This window comes from Bos javanicus, chromosome 18, assembly GCF_032452875.1.
Source record: "Bos javanicus breed banteng chromosome 18, ARS-OSU_banteng_1.0, whole genome shotgun sequence".
In the NCBI taxonomy this organism is placed as follows: domain Eukaryota; kingdom Metazoa; phylum Chordata; class Mammalia; order Artiodactyla; family Bovidae; genus Bos; species Bos javanicus.
Window position 1 is genome coordinate 5,322,899 of NC_083885.1, and position 16,935 is coordinate 5,339,833.

Consider the following 16,935-nt stretch of genomic DNA (forward strand, 5'->3'; position numbering starts at 1 on the left):
ATACAGGGTTATCGTTACCATCTTTCTAAATTCCATATATATGCGTTAGTATACTGTATTGGTGTTTTTCCTTTTGGCTTACTTCACTCTGTATAATAGGCTCCAGTTTCATCCACCTCATTAGAACTGATTCAAATGTATTCTTTTTAATGGCTGAGTAATACTCCATTGTGTATATGTACCACTGCTTTCTTATCCATTCATCTGCTGATGGACATCTAGGTTGCTTCCATGTCCTGGCTATTATAAACAGTGCTGCGATGAACATTGGGGTACACGTGTCTCTTTCCCTTCTGGTTTCCTCAGTGTGTATGCCCAGCAGTGGGATTGCTGGATCATAAGGCAGTTCTATTTCCAGTTTTTTAAGGAATCTCCACACTGTTCTCCATAGTGGCTGTACTAGTTTGCATTCCCACCAACAGTGTAAGAGGGTTCCCTTTTCTCCACACCCTCTCCAGCATTTATTATTTGTAGACTTTTGGATCACAGCCATTCTGACTGGTGTGAAATGGTACCTCATAGTGGTTTTGATTTGCATTTCTCTGATAATGAGTGATGTTGAGCATCTTTTCATGTGTTTGTTAGCCGTCTGTATGTCTTCTTTGGAGAAATGTCTATTTAGATCTTTGGCCCATTTTTTGATTGGGTCATTTATTTTTCTGGAGTTGAGCTGTAGGAGTTGCTTGTATATTTTTGAGATTAGTTGTTTGTCGGTTGCTTCATTTGCTATTATTTTCTCCCATTCTGAAGGCTGTCTTTTCACCTTGCTAATAGTTTCCTTTGATGTGCAGAAGCTTTTAAGTTTAATTAGGTCCCATTTGTTTATTTTTGCTTTTATTTCCAATATTCTGGGAGGTGGATCATAGAGGATCCTGCTGTGATGTATGTCAGAGAGTGTTTTGCCTATGTTCTCCTCTAGGAGTTTTATAGTTTCTGGTCTTACGTTGAGATCTTTAATCCATTTTGAGTTTATTTTTGTGTATGGTGTTAGAAAGTGTTCTAGTTTCATTCTTTTACAAGTGGTTGACCAGATTTCCCAGCACCACTTGTTAAAGAGATTGTCTTTAATCCATTGTATATTCTTGCCTCCTTTGTCAAAGATAAGGTGTCCATATGTGCGTGGATTTATCTCTGGGCTTTCTATTTTGTTCCATTGATCTATATTTCTGTCTTTGTGCCAGTACCATACTGTCTTAATAACTGTGGCTTTGTAGTAGAGCCTGAAGTCAGGTAGGTTGATTCCTCCAGTTCCATTTTTCTTTCTCAAGATCGCTTTGGCTATTCGAGGTTTTTTGTATTTCCATACAAATTGTGAAATTATTTGTTCTAGCTCTGTGAAGAATACTGTTGGTAGCTTGATAGGGATTGCATTGAATCTATAAATTGCTTTGGGTAGTATACTCATTTTCACTATATTGATTCTTCCAATCCATGAACATGGTATATTTCTCCATCTATTAGTGTCCTCTTTGATTTCTTTCACCAGTGTTTTATAGTTTTCTATATATAGGTCTTTAGTTTCTTTAGGTAGATATATTCCTAAGTATTTTATTCTTTTCGTTGCAATGGTGAATGGAATTGTTTCCTTAATTTCTCTTTCTGTTTTCTCAGTATTAGTGTATAGGAATGCAAGGGATTTCTGTGTGTTGATTTTATATCCTGCAACTTTACTATAGTCATTGATTAGTTCTAGTAATTTTCTGGTGGAGTCTTTAGGGTTTTCTATGTAGAGGATCATGTCATCTGCAAATAGTGAGAGTTTTACTTCTTCTTTTCCAATTTGGATTCCTTTTATTTCTTTTTCTGCTCTGATTGCTGTGGCCAAAACTTCCAAAACTATGTTGAATAGTAATGGTGAAAGTGGGCACCCTTGTCTTGTTCCTGACTTTAGAGGAAATGCTTTCAATTTTTCACCATTGAGGATAATGTTTGCTGTGGGTTTGTCATATATAGCTTTTATTATGTTGAGGTATGTTCCTTCTATTCCTGCTTTCTGGAGAGTTTTTATCATAAACGGATGTTGAATTTTGTCAAAGGCTTTCTCTGCATCTATTGAGATAATCATATGGTTTTTGTTTTTCAATTTGTTAATGTGGTGTATTACATTAGCAACATTGAGCATTTTTTTCACATGAAGCAATCAATTTTGTTCATTCAGTTCAGTTCAGTTCAGTCGCTCAGTCGTGTCCGACTCTTTGTGACCCCATGAATCGCAGCACGCCAGGCCTCCCTGTCCATCACCAACTCCCAGAGTTCACTGAGACTCACGTCCATCCAGTCAGTGATGCCATCCAGCCATCTCATCCTATGTCATCCCCTTCTCCTCCTGCCCCTAATCCCTCCCAGCATCAGAGTCTTCCAATGTTCATTATGGAGAGTTAATTTTTTTTAAGATTTTAAAAAATGAATGTATTTATTTTAATTGGAGGCTAATTACTTTACAATATTGTGGTGGTTTCTGCCATACATTGACATGAATCAGCCATGGGTGCACATGTGTTCCTCATCCTGAACCCCCCTCCCACCTCCCTCCCCATCCCGTCCCTCAGGGTCATCCCAGTGCACCAGCCCTGAGCGCCCTGTCTACATGCTGTTCCCTCTGCCTGGGACCCTGTTACCACCTCTCTTGACCCACATATCTGCTCCACCTGCCACTCTTCACTTCCCCAGGGACGTCTTCCCTGGCAGCCCTGATTGGGCAGATCCTCAGTGTAGACGGTCTCATGACACCTTTGTGGCACTGGACCCCACTCGATTTCAATTTAATTTTTATTTGTATAATGTTTGATTCATATCTGCCTAAAGTAAGCTCCAAAAAAAGAGGGAGAAATCAAATCTGTTCGGGTTCACCATGACATCCCCCATGCCTAGGGCAGTACCAGTGCTCAATATTCAATGAACAAATTAATGACTAATTAAACAGTAAACCAGGGGCTTCCACAGTGTGGAACTGAAATCAACAGCAGCAGCAGCAGCTGGAAACTTCTTAGAAATGCAAATACTTGGGCCCCACCTCAGACCAAGTGAATCCTAGAGCTGGGGTTGGGGAGGGGGGGTGGGGGTGGTGGTGGGGGGATTGCAATCTATGTCTTAAAGAGCCCCCAGGGAGATTCTGACACACTGAGGTTTGAGATCCACTGGCCTAATTTTCTCAGTTCAGTTCAGTCATTCAGTCGTGTCTGACTCTTTGCGACCCCATGGACTGCAGCACGCCAGGCCTCCCTGTCCATCAGCAATTCCTGGAGTTTACTCAAACTCATGTCCATCGAGTCAGTGATGACATGCAGCCATCTCATCCTCTGTCGTCCCCTTCTCCTCCCACCTTCAATCTTTCCCAGCATCAGGGTCTTTTCCAATGAGTCAGCTCTTTGCATCAGGTGGCCAAAGTATTGGAGTTTCAGCTTCAACATCAGTCCTTGCAATGAACACTCAGGACTGATCTCCTTTAGGATGAACTGGTTGGATCTCCTTGCAGTCCAAGGACTCTCAGGAGTCTTCTCCAACATCACAGTTCAAAAGCATCAGTTGCTAATTTACAGATGGAACTTGAACGGACACACCCATGAGATAAGCCCTCTATTGGGTAGAAAGCAAAGCTGATCTCTTTGGAAGGGCCTCTGTAATGGGCTGGGTTTTGGACAAGGCCTGGGGGCTTTTAAAGGGCACACTCTTGTTAGACTCAGCTCTTGCGGGCACGAGAAGGTTGCCTTCGCGTCTGAACCCTGGAGGTGCGTGTGTAATTTCCTAGTTGGTGCCACTGTGGACACAGCTGGTGACATCAGCTAGTGGTGGTGGCTGAACTTTGCTGAAGGATTGGGGAGGGGGTAGAAAAACTGAGTGATGTGGCTAAGGCATGATAGCCCCTGCAAACTCACAAACCTGAGGAAATGCCTTTCTTGTCTGCCCAGAGCAGGGTCCAGCCATAGCTGGTAACTCCGTGGGCAGGAATATTTTCCCTACACATCTCCCGAGAGTTCCAGTCCTACAGCCCCTCCTGCATAATCTCTTTTAACCCAGGAAGCCCAGTACGTGTTTATTAAGTGCATGAGTAAGTGAATTGCTAAATGTTAAATAAATAAACGGATGAAGAAATCTTCCTAATAGAGGACGGATGTGGATTCCCTCTATGCTGGAACCCTCCATCACTGTAGGAAGATCCCCTCTATTTAACCCTCTTCCTCTGAGAGTGTATTTATAGGTTGAACCTGGAGATTGGACAAACAGAAGTTTGCAAGTTAATTTAGTGTGCCTTTATAGATTCACTGAGGAGGGACGTGGAGAAGGAAAAAGGCAAACCCTGCTAGACTGGAAGCCCCACAAAGATAGGGAGCTTGCTGGTTATACCACTCTGTCTTCAGCACCTTGGACAGAGTTGGGCACGCGACCCAAGCTCCACAAATATGAGTTGTTGATTGGCTTCCAGAGTGACTGTTTTGTGGTTGGCAATCGGCCAAGTATCACATTTTTCATCTGACTTCATTCCTAGCACAAAAAGACATGCTAGGTCCACTTTCCAAAAGAGAAAGGGGAGGCTCAGAGATGATGAGTAAGGTGGCTAGACAGACTGTGACCTTCCACGCTGGCACCACCCTCTGGGCTTAGCATCCTCCAGCTTTGTGAAATTCTTCAGGACGGACTCCAAGGCTTCTGCTGTACATCTTGATGCTCTCAGAGCTCTCTGTGTTCCTGAGAGTCAACAGTATGACATGGGAGGGGAGAGGGACTGACAGTTTGTTCCCTGACAGGTTACAATATTTTACTTTGTCGTTTTGCCATTTAGAATCTCTGCTGAAGGAGTGGATATTGTTTTGGATTGCCTCTGTGGGGACAACACTGGGAAAGGCCTCAGCCTTCTCAAACCACTGGGGACCTACATTTTATATGGTGAGTGCTCAACAGAAGCGGGTGCAGGAAGCACTGCGTGTGTGCTTGCAAAAGCTCTGAAAGACGAGATGTGCTGATATGTTGGCAGAATAAGATGGGGGTGTTCTCAACTTTTTCATATTTTCTATGATACTGCTATGGCTGTTCATTGTTTTCTATTCTAAAAGTGCCTACTGCACTATTATTCTATAAGCATGTCTCATTCTACAAGAAATAAAGCAAGGCCAAGCCAAGGTAGTGATGAGATGAAACCTGACCACAGTAGGTGGCACAGGAGGGAAATACTAATAGCTTCAAAGGAAGTTCCAAAAATGAAGCAATAAAGGACCCGCAGGAGGATGGAGAGGAGTGGATAGGATGCAGGTGGGGGTGGGTGTGGGGATAAATGGGAAGATCTTCATTACTGAAGATGAAGTTGCAAAGTACAGGATTTCCTTCCTCTAAACTACTCCTGTATGTCCCAATCAAGACAGAAGCTCTGAAGGGATGAAGTCCACATCTGCCTCTACATTCACTTATATGCTCTCGGGTCTGGGGGGATCTATGAAGGACATCTGGGAGAGGTTTCCTCCAGAAGAATGAGACCCCAGAGCCTCCTCTTTCTCTTTTCTCCCTCTTCTTCTTCCTCGCCTCCTTGTCTTCCTCCTCCAACATCACCTCCTCTTTCTCCCCCTTCCCCTTCCCCTTTTTCTTCTCTTTGTTATAGGCATAGAAAGCAATTTAAACATTAGTCTCCACAAAGGGAAAAAAAACATATCTGAAGCCAGATGTCACATTCCAAAGCCATATGATCTTAGGGTTCTCCAGTGTGTGAGATTTTTAGCACTCTGTTCCATGGGAATAGAGTACAAAATTGAGCCTTAGTTCTGTATAACTTAGGAAAAAAATACTCAATTCTGTACTATTTGCTGAGAAGTTTATAAAAGAGATCTGTGAGAGGAATAAGCAGCCAAGCATCATTTTGTCATCATCAGATCATTGTGACAGAAAGAGAAGGAAGAAGCTTTCACTGCTGGAGTATTCTGGCATCATCAATAGTGGCCATGTATTAATAGTTGAAAGGGGCAGATGCATAATTTTAAAAGTATTACTATTGATAAGAGAAGCTATGAATGTCAGTGTACAATATATGGATATTGGCTATGACCGACATGTGAGTCAAATGCAGATGACACTTTATCCATCTTTGCTCATGTACTAGCTGTTTTTTCGCCTTAGTTTCACGATGTCACTCTGGTGTAATACAACTCGATCGTATCACAAGTATCTAATTCATTGTATCAATCACTTGACTACTAAGTAATCAAAGCCTAGTGCCGTGATGTTTGTATCCCGTAAAAGCCATGCCATAAAAGGAGAAGCAAGTTCACCAATGCCGAAGAAGTGAGTTTAAGACAGACATTGATTTTCTCATTTACCGGTTCTCTGAGAAGATCCTAGTCCCAAATCTGTGGGGACAAAGCAGGAGTTGTTAAAAAGCCACCAATATTGTATAGTATCTCTCACCTTCCACCCAACCCAGAACCCAGGAGGAGGTCTTTTCTTTCTGCACAAGCAGACTCAGCTTCCTGTCTTCCCTGACTCAGCTTCCTGTCTTCCCTCTGAATATCACTTGTTCTCACTAGCAAAGCTCGGTTACCTACACCTTTGGTCTCAAATGGTTTTCTCCTTTCTGCCCAGACCTATTTGGAGGTAACATGAGTCACACCATTTCCTTGGCTTCTGAACCTGTTTTCACCCTCACCTGTTGCTCTGTACCCTGTATTTCCATCCATCTAAATTCTAGCCCAGCCCCACCTCTCCGCACCACTTAAATGCCCAGTCAATGTCATCTCCCCAAGCCTCTCACTCACCGAGGAATCAAATTAAAACCATAAAGGAAGCTCACAAATGAGTTCATTTCTCAGTCTCCAAGAACGGAACCAACAAGACATTTTGGCAGCCCATCACTTTATTAGAATGTTGGCTTAAATCACATTTTTGCCGCATGACCAATTTTCCCAAGTGATGAAACAGTCGCCTTGAGAAATGTTACTTCCTCTTTGATCCAGTGATACTTAGTTAAAATTGTTGGCTTGACACCACCCACCCCCTCCATTTCCCTCACTTTTCCAAGGCTGAATTAAATTTCTTTTCAAGCTCTTGACAGTTTGGGGCCAAACAACTGCCATTCTTCCATGTGAACCAAGAGATTGATTGTCATGAGCTTGACTTAGGAGTCTTCCCTTTGCAGGTTCATCCAACATGGTGACTGGAGAGACCAAGAGCTTCTTCAGCTTTGCAAAATCAGTAAGTATCCATGCACGTCTAACGAACGGGGGTGGTGTGGTGCTTGGCATGCTGTAAGCTCTTCTAAGGACATGGACCTGATAGGCCAACTCTTGTTTGTCTTTCATCTGCATCATTCATTTGCAAGACAGCCTGTGTTCCCACCCTGCTCATTACACATGGTCAGGACTGTGACTTGGGGCGCTTTTGTTCAAATGAAGCAGAGAGGTGAGAGAGTCAGAGAAACTCCAGAAAGCTTTGTTTCTTATTTCAACAGAGATTGTTGGTGTTCTTAATCATTGGTCAAGAATAAACTTAGCATTAGTGAAGTTTGTTTGGTCCGTGGAGAGACCAGCCTTTCAGTTTGGCTACTTTCTAACCGGGTCTCCAGGGCTGCCTGACATTTCTCCATATCCTTATTCTACTGGCTTGGAGATACAATGGGACCTCAAATTTTCTCAAGCTCCTGGGGCAGTACTGTGATAGGGGCAAGTGTGTGAACCACTAGCGTAGATGCTCATGTCTGAATACAGTGGTTACTGTGTCTGCAATTGAGAAGCTGCATTCCTGGTACATTCACTGCATCACGAACCTACTCAGGTCTGCATTCCCACCTAGAGCTACAGTTGCTGGAATTAAACTAATTTGGACTTGAACCTGCATTTTTACCTCCACACCCACAACAAGGAGTGGCAGCGTCTCATCAGAGCCTGCCTTCGTCCTCTCTCCTCTACCCTCCCCAGCAGCCAGTGAGATGCTGATGGACTCACTCGCTCTGTGAGCATCTTCTGAGCACCTACTATTTGTGGTGCTGTGCCAAGCACCGGGTACCCCAGTGAATTAGACTGGCACGCTTGATGTCCTTGGGAGGGAGGCAGACAAGCTGAAATAAGTAACACATATTAATAAGGTGCTTGGCAGAACATCTCTGAAAGGGATGAAGATAGGGTGTTGCAACAGAAAAGAACAGAATGGGGTAGAGGCATTATGAATAGGGCAGTCAGACAAAGCCGGGGCAAGGGGTTTAGAATTTACTCTCAGCATGACACTGTGGAGGTATCCAGATGCCCTCAAAGTGCCAACTCTGATTGCCAAAGGCTTTATTCCCAAACGGCCCCTGATTGTGGAATGATCAATACTTCCTGCCCTGAGAGTGGAATGAAAGGGCCTCTGCTTGCGTTTGAACTTCAAAGTTCAGGTCAAGGATTATGCAGCCATGGGATAAACAGGGGAGCAAGAATGGAGCCTAATGAAGGATGCTGTCTGGATCATGTCCCCTGAAGACAGGCTTTGTGTCCTTGGCAGCTGTTTCATTGCTGTGGCTGTAATTAATGTGATGCTGACGGCCTGCTGTGGGGAACCAAATTGCTCTGAAATTACATACAATTGTAAGAAGTGTTTTCCCTTTCTCCCCTACATGCACAATCACAACACACAGTGTTAATGAAATAATTGCAGTGTGCCCAGGTTCGATGAAGGCGCTTGTAAAAACAGCCAGGATGGAGGGTAAGATTCTCTTGCCCAGAACAAGGCTTCTGATTACCAGAAGGCTTTATAACTGGAGGTCAAGAACAAAGTTTGTTCCCTTTCAGAGGCCAGGTTCAATATTAGTTGGTCGGTTAGAAGCAAACTGAAGGTAGGGCATGCTGAGGCAGTGGAATGATGGCTTTGTTCTGGAAGGTTCTAGAAAGGCATTTTCTTCTGTACATTGGAGAAAAGCTTAGAAATCGAAGGTATAGTTGGACTCATACAGGAATTTCTCACACAGCTATCCTACTGATGTTCCCACTTAAAACTCTTACAGAGTGTGTGTTCACATGCCATTTGTTTTTAGATCGTAAGGGTAATGACAATAACAATTGAAGTCAACATTTCAAGAGCAGTCTGACTCCAGATCCAAAACTCTTACTCACTTAAGCCAAAATATCTCTCCAACTTCCGATGATAAAAAGGTTTCATACTTACAGACCACATACTACATGCCAGATGCTGAGCTAAGTCATTTGTACGTGTTAACACACTTATTCCCCATAACGACCCTGCGAGGTATGGTGGGGACACTGAACACAGGTTAAGCGATTTGCTTACAGTTGCACGCCGAGTGACAGAGTGGGATTCAGAAGCAGGCGCTGGACTCTGGAACTCACTTAACCACGACTGGGCAGCAACGATAGGCTCACTTAGCTTTCATTTCACAAACGCTGTTGGAAGCACTATGCATACACTATGAATCAAGTTATTAATCATTTCTCTGCCTCCACGTCTGTGGCAAGCAGCCCAGGCCAAATACATGTCTCTTCTAGAGCTGGCCCTGGGGCCCCTGGGGACTGGGTTTTGGTGAAAATGTTGGGCATGAACCTTACCCCTGTTGACAACCTGTCTTTCTTAGACTTATTTTCCAACCATTTCATGTCCCCACTTTTAAAAATATTTTACTTTTTTGAGCTTCCTCAGTCCTGGAAGGAGGCAGGATGTAAAGGAAACAAACCATAACATAAATGTTAATATCATAAATGTTCCTAAGTGTCCATCACATGGCTCTTTGCCTTCTGTATTAAACTAGTTAGTAACCATTTTAATCTCTTAAGAGTCCTCCGGAAGCTGGAACTTCAAATTTCTAAAGTCTAACAAGAACTAAAGGGGACATAATCAAGACAGAGAAAAGCAATTGGATAAATATTTCTGTGGTTTGTTAATGAGTTATCTACTTATTTTTCCTACTTATGGCTTCCCTGATAGCTCAGCTGGTAAAGAATCCATGTGCAATGCAAGAGACCCTGGTTAGATCCCTGGGACGGGAACATCTGCTGGAGAAGGGATAGGCTACCCACTCCAGCATTCTTGGGCTTTCCTGGTGGCTCAGCTGGTAAAGAATCTGCCTGCAATGCGGGAGATCTGGGTTCAACCCCTGGGCTGGGAAGACCCCCTGGAGAAGGGAGCGGCTTCCCACTCCAGTATTCTGGCCTGGAGAATTCCATGGACTGTATAGTTCATGGGTTGGCAAAGAGTCAGACACGACTGAGTAACTTTCACTTTCACTCACTTATTTTTCATGTCTAAAGTGGAAGATGGGAGACAGGAAATAAGGCAGCCGTACTTGTCAGGTGTGGCTTTCCCACTTAGGACCTTAGTGCTAGTGACATTTACGGATGGATAATTTTGTCTCAAGGACCTGCCCTGTGTATTGCAGGATTTTAGCAACATCCCTGGCTTTTTCCCAATTCCCAGGTGGTGCAGTGGCAAAGAATCCACCTGCCAGTGCAGGAGATGCAAGACATGGGTTTTACCCCTGGGTTGGGAAGATCCCAGAGTAGGAAATACTCCAGTAACCCACTCCAGCATTCTTGCCTAGAAAATTCCATGGACAGAGGAGGCTGGCGGGCTGTAGTTCAAGGGGTAGTAAAGGGTTGGACCCGAGTGAGCACACACACACTGGCTTCTTCCCAGTAGATGCCGGTTCATTCCCTGCCTTGAGTCATCACAACAAAAAAAAATCCCAAACATTTACCAAATGTCCTTTGGGAGGGGGGAGGGTAAAACTGCCCTTAGCTGAGACCCACCGATTTAGTCCCAACGCTCTGGCTTCATCACTCCATCATGCTGTTCCTTCTTCCTCCGTTATGCTTCTCTTCTCTTTTTTATCTGGTGTTTTCCAACCCTGTCCACCCGCCGCCCCCCCCACCCAGCCTTGCTGCTGTGCCCTGCAAGGAAAGCTGCTTCCACAGGCACCCCACCGCACCCACACCTCGCTTGGACTTCTCTGCCACTCTGCTCCCTTCACCAGCCCATCACCACCACCACCACCATCCACTAAGCCAAGTGCTTTAGGCTAAACTCTCCCAGGAAACCTCAGAGGCAGTATCCTGCCACATCCCATCACTGAGAAAAATGAAGCCTGGAGAGTAACTGGGAGCAGATTGTCAGGCAGGATCCAGCTCCAGATCACGATTCCAACTGTGTGACTCAGCAGTCTGGTCACATGTGGCCTAGGAGCTGTCTTCGTAAAGGGCTCTCCCCGATCTAGATCCTGAGCATCTTCGAAGCATTGCTGTGCACTCATGGCAGCGCCCAGCGTAGGAGGCACTTACAAAAATACACCAGCCAGAGGTACCTCCTGGCCAACTGGAATCCCCCCAGCCTGCCCAGCACTGACTCCTTGTCACCCACACCTTCTCTCTTTCCAGTGGTGGCAAGTCGAGAAGGTGAACCCCATCAAGCTATATGAAGAGAACAAAGTCATCGCAGGGTTTTCCCTTCTAAACCTGCTCTTCAAACAGGGCCGTGCTGGCCTCATTCGGGGAGTGGTGGACAAGCTCATTGCACTCTACAGCCAGAAGAAGATCAAGCCCGTGGTGGACTCTCTATGGGCCCTGGAGGAGGTAAGGATGATGTTTCCCCCAGCAGATAGTCTTTTCCTTTTAATTCTGGCAGATTTGGGTAGCCAGATCCAATCTTTTATTAAGGGATTCTTACCGCCACCACCACCCCCCACCAGGCTTGTTTTAAATGAGGATCCTAAATGTCATTGTCCTAGAGTGTGGAGTGCTATGAATGTAAGATATACTTCAAGTTTTATAGTGGTTCTTAAACCACGTGTGTCAATTTGCCTCTTGTGCCATGAACCTTTCCCAGTAGGTCACTGAACTTTGATGGGTATGTAGGATTCGCCTTGACTCCAAGAGAGCGTGTACATTGTTGCAACATCAATTACATCCTCACTTGCGGGTATATGAGACCGAGGTCAGAGCAGACAATGACTCAGAGCTGAAATAATTTGTGTGCCAAGCCTGGGTGCTTGGATCCCCTTCCAGACGTCGTTAGCTTCACCCTGGGCACTGTAATTATTCATGAATTGCTAGATCTAGTGTTTGAGTCTTTTTATTAACTGATCTGCCGAAGTTCTAGTATTTGAAAGCATTCCTTGATCACACAAAACAAGAACTCCTCAAATACTGAAGTGTGAACTGGCTGCAGTGGTTCAGGGGAGATGGGCTAGGAGGAAAGAGTGTCTAGAAAATTCTTCAGGACAGGAGTGGTTTTGGATATTTGGGAAGTCAGTCATGGGAGCTACCCGTGAGGAAGAAACGAAGAAATGTGTTCTAGGCTTCAAGAGACATTTCATTAAGAAATCTTCCTTGGTCCGGATGTCACGAGCTTGGCTTCAGGCAGCCAAGAAGCCCTTGGAAAATACTGTGAAAGATGTGGGCTTGTGTTCTTTTGTTTGTTTGGTTGGTTTTTGCATATAGCATGAATGAATGTCTTGTATTTTGAGGAATCATGGACACTTATGAAAAATCTAACAAATATAAAATATTCTTTGGGACAAACAGTAGCCGTCATCCTGGCATGAAACTTGGTGCTGTTTGCCTAATGGACTAGGTTGGCCAAAATCCAATGGCTTTCCTGAGCACAGAAATCCCTCCCACCCAAAATATTTTTGTAGGAATCACCATGTAATCAAATAGGGCCAGTCCTGGATCCATGGATCAAGCCTATATATGCCTCCTTGACACAGCAATATCATAAATGGTGCTTTAAAAACCCAGCCACCAAAACCCCTTCTCTTTTAGGGTAAAAGAAATACGTGCTTATTATAAGAAACTCCTAAATTACCCAAAGACATAGGAAAAAATAAACTGAAAATCCACATTCCAGAGATGGGTAACACTGTTAATATTCTGGTTTACTTCCTTCCAGTCTTTTTTCTTCTGCCCGTGTTCACTGTAATTCCATTGATTGCTAAGTCAAATCAGATAATCATACGTTTCCTCTGCTGTGTAAGTTCCAAGATGGTTAGCCTACGGTTATATTTTTCTTGAAAATGTTTTCATTTAATGTGTCAGACATCTGTGTGGTATTCACTGTGGCCTCTCATTGGAAGAGGAAAGGGCTAGACTGTAGAATGGCTGGTCTCAGAGGTCGGGGAGAAGGGTAAACCTGGGCTAGTGGAGACCAGGTATAAGAGATTAACTTGACCGTGGAGCAAAGAAGAGACTTCAGCTTACTTTCCAGAAGGGATCCAACAAATCTGGTAGCATTGAAGTGAGGCTTACAATTGAAGAGGGGTCTGGTTGATCCAGTGGGTCCTTGGTCTGGTATTGGAAATCATTCCTTGCTTACAATGCTCTTGAATCAGCAAATGTGAACTGAATAACAATTGCATGCCCAACACTATGCATTGTTGGGGGTCACAGTGGCAAGCAGATGGCCAAGGTCCCTCAGCTTCAAGCTCACTTTCAGAGCGGTGGGGCAGAAGAACTCAAGTGACACCTTTAGACATGACATGTTTGCACCTTGTTTTATGTCCCTGGATATGTTCCAGTGTCTCCTAGTTTATAGTCTATGGGAAATTGAATAGAATCTGTATCCTACTGTTGTGTGAAAATTGTATAAATCTGAATTATGTTGAATTGGTTCATAGTGCTTTTCAGGTCTACTATATCCTTCAACTTTTCTATATATTCATTCTATTAATTTTTGAGAGTTTGATATTGAAACACCAACTAAAAATATTAATTTATCTCCTTAAAAAATAATTGTAATGTATAGTGGAACTAAATGTAACCTTGCTCCATATTTTCCAAGTCTCCTGTAAATGTGTTATCACACTTTCATAATTTAAAAAATAACCACCTGCCCCCCAAAAAAAGAAAAACCCAAGTGAACAAAATTAAGTAGGGTGTTCTCCAACTGCAGTAAGTTCTGGAAGGAATAAACTACGGTATATGTTGGCAAGTAAGTGGCAGTGGGGGGAGAAGTTTCTACAAAGCAGTCTTTCCAACCTTTTAAAATTACTGTCCCATATGGAGTTTTTTTTTTTTTAATACTTTTTTCTTAATTAACCTCCTCTGTGAAACTTTAGTCCCACAGATATACCATCTACCTACCTACCCATCTATCATCTATCTATGTCCTGTATGTATATTTGTGCTTTACACATATTAAAAGTGTAAGACTTTTTAAAAAAATCCTCCAGGAACCAATTCTCACCCCTCTGGGGGTGGTTTTGCTCCCACTAAACCAATAGCTCCCCGCCCCCACTGCCAGCTATGACAACAAAAACTGTTTCCAGCCATTGCCAAATGTTCCCCAGGAGGGATAGGGAGAAGGCAAAACCTTCCCTAGTTGAGAACCACCACTTTATATGAAGCTGTATTGAGGCTTCCCTGGTGGCTCAGTGGTAAAGAATTCACCTGTCAATGCAGGAGATTCAGGTTTGAACCCTGCTCAAAGATCCCATATGCCTCGGTGCAAATAAGCCCTTGCACCACAACTGTTGAGCCTGTGCTCTAGAGTCCAGGAGCTGCAACCACTGAAGCCCGTGTGCCCTAGAGTCTGTGTTCCACAACAAGAGAAACCACTGAAATGAGAAGTCTGAGTACCACAATTAGAGAAAAGCCCGTGCAACTGTGAAGAACCAGCATAGCCAAAAATAACTAATGAATTTGATTTGATTAAAAAAAATCAAAGACGTCATATTGGTTAAGACAGGCACCAGGAAAGCAAAGGAATTACAGCCCCTGCAGCAGGCTAGTCATTCACAGAGTGGGGAGGGGCAGCTGCCCTGTTTGCTAACAAAAGCACCCACAGTCACTCATCAGCAACACCCACCAACGTTTTGATGGTCTCTTCAGCAGTATTTACAGATAGCATTTTAGAAGCTGCACTTGGGCCAAGCTTGGCTATTTATCAAGCCCACACAGCTCTTCTGGGCTTGAAGAGAACAGAGCATGCTTATTACTTGCAAACCTCTGAAGGATGACTACAGTGTCTCCCCCATCCCCTTTGGTAAATGAGTTTACAAAATTACTTCTCAGGCCAGCTCTATAACTTCATCTATGGGACAGAAAGCCCATAGAGATTAAAAGAAAATTTTCTTGGGCTCTCTGAGAACTCAAACTAGAGGAATTAATAATATCAGAGATGATTAGGGTTCCTTTTTAGCCATCTATCTTCAACTTTATTGTAAATGTTATACACACCTTGGGTGATATGCTGCAGCCTCAGATTTGTCTCCAGATAATAAATGTGCAGCTGTACATAAAACTGTAAAAACAGTTCAGAGATGGGAAAGGGAGAAAAAAATACATCTGTCAATCAAGCAGCAGAGACATTATTGGGCACCTACTATGTGCTCATACTGTATTAAGATGTCACATCTACAGAAGGGATAGGTCACTTGTTCCCTGACCCTTACGTTTATGATTTAATTCCTGAGACAATCCCTAAGACCTATGAAACAGAAGAACTGCATTTTCAATTTTGGGATGTCAGTTTCAAGTGTGACTGGAATTTGAAAACAGAGGAGAATGGTGTTAAGGAAGAATGAATGTTCAGAGATGGTTTTGAGAATGAGTTAGGTCTTGGTAGAGATTAGTAGAATATAGATTCTTAGGATGATGTTGGGGTTTATAAAAGCAAAGTATTGCCCACAGGAAGGACAGCGTGAAGACAATCAGAGAAGTGGGAATGAGTATGGGGTACCTGGGGTAGAGAAGTCTGAACAAAGCCGAGGAACGGGAACAAAGGACGAGAGGAAATAAGGCCGATCTGCTCAATGGAGTCCAAATCTCGGGTTTGAACGGGCCTTGCCTTTGCTGCCAGGCTCAGACGGTAAAGCGTCTGCCTACAGTGCGGGAGATCCCGGTTCAATCCCTGGGTCGGGAAGATCTCCTGGAGAAAGAAAGGGCAACCCACTCCAGTATTCTTGCCTGGAAAATCCCATGGATGGAGGAGCCTGGTAGGCTACAGTCCAGGGGGTCGCAAAGAGTCGGACACGACTGAGAGACTTCACTTTAAAGGAGAATGAGTTGACATTCTGGGTGAGAAGATTGTTATTTAGAGACTGTGGCCTAAGGAATATGACATCATTTCATCTCTCAATTCCTGGAAGCACATCTTGGCCCCAAGTATGGCACTAGGACACACACCTGGAGTATACAGCTATGGCTTCTGATCACAAACGCCTTTACCTGTCTGCTATTTAATAGCACACAGAGGAAACTTATGAGCTGAATTGTGTACTCCCTGATATTCACACGTTAAAGCTGCAAATCCCAGTACCACAGAATATGACTGTATTTAGAGACAGGCCTTTAAAGAGATAATTAAAATGAGGCCTTTGAGTAACCCTAATACAATCCAACTGGTGTCCTTATAAGAAGGGAGATTAGGTTGAAGAGAGACATGAGGGATGTTTGCATAAAGACTAAGTGAGGACATGGTCTTATGAAAAGATGGCCATCTGCAAGCCCAGGAAAGAGGCCCAGAATGCATCCAACCCTACCAACACCTTGATCCTGCAAGCCCAGGAAAGAGGCCCAGAATGTGTCCAACCCTATCAACACCTTGATCTTGGACTTCCAGCCTCCAGGATTTGAGAAAATACATTTCTGTTATTTAATACCACCTCCAAGTCTGCAATATTTTGTAATGGCAGCCCTAGCAAACAGATACAGGGTTGCAGGAAGGTCTTGACAATTTTATAATATTCCATTAAAGATATTTTACAACATTATTTACATATAAGTCTGTGATTACACTCTAATTATGGTACCAGTAGCCACAGATAGCTATCCAAATTTAATTTAATTTAATTAAGTCAAATGAAAAATTCAGTTCCTTGGCCACATTTCAAGTGGTCAGTAGTTGCCCGTGGCTAGTGGCTACCATATTGGACCCTGCAGAGAGGGAAGGACATTCCCATCACTGCAGAAATTCTCCTGGAGCTGGTCTGTGAGATGATGTCATCCTCCTGTTTGAAGGTAGGAAAGGAATTTGTTT

The 16,935-nt window shown here is 43.7% G+C and overlaps 1 protein-coding gene across 2 annotated transcripts in view; it reads left to right on the forward strand.

The window, feature by feature from the left end:
* The window catches only part of VAT1L (vesicle amine transport 1 like), a 169,047-nt gene that overhangs the window by 81,641 nt on the left and 70,471 nt on the right, over nucleotides 1-16,935 (forward strand). For both annotated transcript variants that reach the window (XM_061386820.1, XM_061386821.1), the window contains exons 5-7: nucleotides 4,781-4,884; nucleotides 7,118-7,173; nucleotides 11,337-11,531. In XM_061386820.1, coding sequence (XP_061242804.1) covers nucleotides 4,781-4,884; nucleotides 7,118-7,173; nucleotides 11,337-11,531 — 355 coding nt within the window. The remainder of the gene's footprint in view (nucleotides 1-4,780; nucleotides 4,885-7,117; nucleotides 7,174-11,336; nucleotides 11,532-16,935) is intronic.